The 4,249-nt window shown below is 50.6% G+C and overlaps 1 protein-coding gene across 1 annotated transcript in view; it reads left to right on the top strand.

The window, feature by feature from the left end:
- Positions 1–257: 257 nt before the first annotated feature.
- The window catches only part of FBXO22 (F-box protein 22), a gene marked incomplete at its 5' end in the record, with an annotated part of 27,187 nt that continues 23,195 nt past the window's right edge, over positions 258–4,249 (top strand). The window contains 1 exon segment of the mRNA XM_006142598.2: positions 258–396. Within this exon segment, the coding sequence (XP_006142660.2) occupies positions 258–396 (139 nt within the window).

Here is a 4,249-nt window from a genome sequence, read left to right as displayed (position 1 = left end):
GGGGGGCGGGGGGGCCGGGGTCCCCGACGCTGCCCGAAGCCACCCCGATCGCGAGGTCCCGGTGTAGCCGAACTCCTGGGGACTGCCCCGGGGCGCAGTGCCTCCGACAGCTTTCTCCCGCCTGGCTGCCTGCGGACCCGCGCCCCGACGCCCACGTCTCCCCAGGATTTCAGAGCCCCCGCGGCGGTCTGCGAGCCGCGGGAGAGGGGGACGCAGCGTCGGTCGGTTCGCTACCCTCTGTGCGTTTGCGCCCTCAGCGTGTGCCGCTTGTGGAGCGAGTGTGTGCGCAGAGTGCTGCGGACCCACCGGAGTGTGACCTGGATCTCCGCCGGCCTGGCCGACGCCGGCCGCCTGGAGGGACACTGCCTGGTCCGCGTGGTGGCCGAGGAGCTCGAGGCAAGTGAGACGCGTGTCGCGCACAGTCAGGGGCAGGGTTGGTGGGCCGGTGTTTGAGGACTAATGGCTTTTCCCTTTACATCCCAGTTTGCATGTAGCTCGTTTTTGTTAATTTAGGGAGTATTTTCTGGTGTCACGAGCGATCTCGTAAACGTTCGTTTCAGTGATTGCTGCCCAGCCGTGCCGTGGTGTGTGTGTTCATCAGGTGCTGGGCATCTAAGTACCCAGTATCCAGGTTAATGATGATGCGGGCAGACCCTCCCTTCACCTGTTTCTCCCGAAGCAAGTGTCGCCTCTGTTCTGCAGGGAAGGCAGCTGGGGGTGTTTTGCTTGGAGACACACAGCTGTGAGAGCTCAGTACCAAAACTTACATCCCAGTCTTTGAGCCCTAGGTCTGTATCTCTTGCGGTTTCCACAGGGTGGCCCGTACTTGGGGAGGTGGAGGCAGGGGGACAGGGATGCTGTGGTATCTCGTTTGGGCCTGGAAGGACCCGTTTGAGAGTACGTGCCAGCTTGATGCTCAGTCTTCATACTTCAGCGTGGCTCGTGTACACACAGGAACATTCTATATAACTAGGACACAGCCATTGCTATCAGGTGTTGTCGCTGATAAGTGGTGGAGACAGTCCTGCTCAGGTGCTGCCGTGATCCCAGTAACGGCCTTCACAGCTGCGGGGTTCAGTTCAGAACGGCAAGTCTCCTGGCCTGTCTGTAATCTCCTTTGAGACAGAACACTGGCAGGCTTTCCCTGACTTCCCTAACCCAGCACCTGTCCACGTTACCGATCAGTTATGTGGTAGAACACGGTCAACTCGTCCATGTCTGGTGTTTCTTACCGGGTTCAGGTTATGTGTCTTGGGCGAGCGTGGCACATCCCCATGCGCCCTTTTTTTTGATCTCTGATTATGGGATTAAGTGGGATCATCCAGGTGCTCCACTGTGAAATGACTCCTCCACTCTGTTTTGTGGGAAGATACTTTTTGTAACTATGTAAACATCCTGTTTCATTTTATTCCTTTATCTCTGAATACACTCTTGGGCTCTTTATTCAGTGAGATGTTACTAGCAGGATTTATTTTGGTGCTCAAATTGTCCCCAGTTCTGCTAGCGGGAGCCCTTCACGCTGGCTCCAGTGACTTCACCAGTCCCCTTTGCCTTCTGGCGCCAGGTGTCACCTGTTTTGCATTTCCGGTTCTGGGATTGGCCGTTTCTCCGAGAAACCTTGGTCCCCTTTAGTGGAGGATGATATTTAATGAGTTTCCAGTTTTCTCTCTTCATATTTGCGTCTCCCTTTTGGACGGTGAGAAACCCTGGCTGTCATCATTCTTGATATTCTTAGAATCAGAGCTCGATATTCTCAGAATCTCATCACTAGCCTTCGTCTCTCCTTCCTCCTTCCACCTGGTGTAGTTTTCCTGAATGCCATTTGGCCCTGTGGCTCAGGTCCCAGCAAAGGCAGGCTTGGGAGAAAACGAACTTCTCTGGTTCTTTGGCCCAAATGCTGCTATATGTTTCCAGACTTCTGTCATTTGGAAAAATCGAAGGTGCAAGCGAAGACCTTTTCCACCAAAATGTTCTTTGGAGCATCATTTAAAATAAGGGACATTTAAAACAAGGAATGTTTGTCCAATAAGTGGAGTCATTAAATGGTAAATTGGATGGTGTGTTGATAACAAGAAAGAATGTTAATGTTAAAAGTAAAAGAAAAGAAAAACCAGGGTCGGCAAGTGGCATGGTGGTTAAGGCTCTGTATTCCCACAAAGCCGATCACGGTTCAAGTGTCAGACCTGGTGGCTTGCTTTCTCACTTCTGTCTTTCTGTTTAAATTTTAAAAATAATAAATAAAAATTTAGGAAGAAATTATAAGAAGAGAAAGAAAAGATTTTTAAAAAGTGAAGGAAAAAAACCCAGCTGTTTCCCACAGGCTGACGGTCGCACACCCCACTGGGAGGTTGCCGTTGACAGGTGGGCTGGGATCGGACCTCTCTGTCACCTTGCCAGCCTGGCTTTAAGCTTTCAGGCTACAGTGCTCACACCATTCTCTGTTAAAGGTCTCCGGGAGATGCCAGGGCTCTCCTTGCTCTGGGGCGTGTGGCCAGGAGTCCCTGGGTACCCACTCTGGCCTCAGTGCAACTCAACCCACACATTTTGTGCTTCTCTGACCATTCACCAGGTCCCCAAATTCCCAAAAAGCCCAATTGTAAACCCACACAGGGGCCTTGGTGCCCAGTTCCCCAGGTGGGCTGATGGGAGGCCTCAGGGACAAAGGCTTCCCAGCTGTTATCTGATGACCCAGAAGCCTGGCCACACAGGGCCACCCAGCTTCCCGGAGGAGCCCCTCCAAACTCTGACTGTGAGGTCTGGGTATTCAAGACTTTGCCTGGCGGCCTGGAAACCCACTTGGCTCTGAGTGGGTAAGATTTCGGTTTAGGAGAGAAGGTTAGGGTTGGGTGGTGAGTGTTAGGATTCTGGTTAGGATTAGGGTTTTGTTAGGGTGTGGGTGTTAGAGTATTAGGGTTGACATTAGGGTTTTGGGGAACCACCAGATGGCATAATGGTTATGTTGCTGGACTCTCACATGACTGACCATAGTTCAAGTCCTGGACCCAGAGGCTTAAAACTCATGCCGGGTGCGTGTGTGCCCAAAATCCCAAGAGGAGAATGGTGGAGAAGGGCCTGTGGCAGGCATGGTCATCTCCCCTTCTCTGTCACTGGCAGGTGGCATGGTGGTTAAGGGTGCTGGACTCCCACATGGCCAACCATGGACCTGGACCTGGCACCTTGCTTTCTCTCTTTCCCCCTCTCTCTTGCTCTGCCCCAGTTTGGTCAAATTAAAATAAATAAATAAAGCTAAATAGAATAATTCTTTTAAAAAATTAGGGTTTGGGTGTTAGTTTGGTAGCATGTTAATAGAGTTAAAATTAGGTTTTGGGTTAGAGATAGGGGTTAGTGTCAGAATTAGTTTCAGGGCCAGAAAGAGAGCAAGGACTAGGGCCAGGAAAAAAGTTAAAAGTGCAAAAAGATTATAAAATTACTTTTTTGAGTGTAAATTATTTAAAAAAGGATGAATAGAAAAGAAAGAAAATATTAGCAAAACTTTCCTTTGCGGGTGGGTAGAATTTTGTGATTTTATTTTTTTCTTAACGGGCTAGGGTAGTTTTTTGACAGGGTCTCCCCAAGCCACAGTCTTGCTGCCCCTGCCTCCCGGGTAGCTGGGACTGCAGGCACAGGCCACCAGGTTGTCTTGTGTAGGCTTGTCCTGGAGCCACCCCAGGCCTCCCACACAGCCCCCGCCTCCTCGTGCTGCCCTGCACTCGGCCGGTGTGATTTCTTTATAATGCTTTTAAAACTTGTCTCTGTGTGGTGGTGGTTTTCAGATATTTTGCCACGTGACCATTATTTTTATGTAGCATTAAGAGCCCTTCCCACGTCAGAGCAGCTGTTTTAGCCAGATGCTCGGGTATGCACCCCATGACATGCAACGGTGTGACTTCGAAAGTTACGTAACCTCTGCGAGCCCCAGTTTCTACCTCCTGAAAATAGAGACTAATTCCCTGCGACCTTATAGGGAGTTGTAAGGATTAAATAGTGGAAAGATGGAGCTATCAGGTGGTGTGGTTAAGGCTCTGGACTCCCACGTGGCTGACCGCAGTTGGAATCCCAGACCTGGCAGCTTGAAAATCCCACCTGGAACTTGTACCCAAAATTCCAGGAGGAAAGTGGAGGAGAAGGGATCGCAACGTGGCCATCCCCTCTGGGGGTGATCTCTCACTTTCTCTCTATCTCTCTGTCTCTCTTGGGAGCGTGCATGCGACCTATGGTAAAAAATCTAAAAAAGAAAATACATATAACA

The sequence above is a fragment of the Tupaia chinensis genome, unplaced genomic scaffold (assembly GCF_000334495.1).
Source record: "Tupaia chinensis unplaced genomic scaffold, TupChi_1.0 Scaffold000078_1, whole genome shotgun sequence".
NCBI classification, from domain to species: domain Eukaryota; kingdom Metazoa; phylum Chordata; class Mammalia; order Scandentia; family Tupaiidae; genus Tupaia; species Tupaia belangeri.
This window is presented reverse-complemented; position numbering and strand designations above follow the sequence as displayed.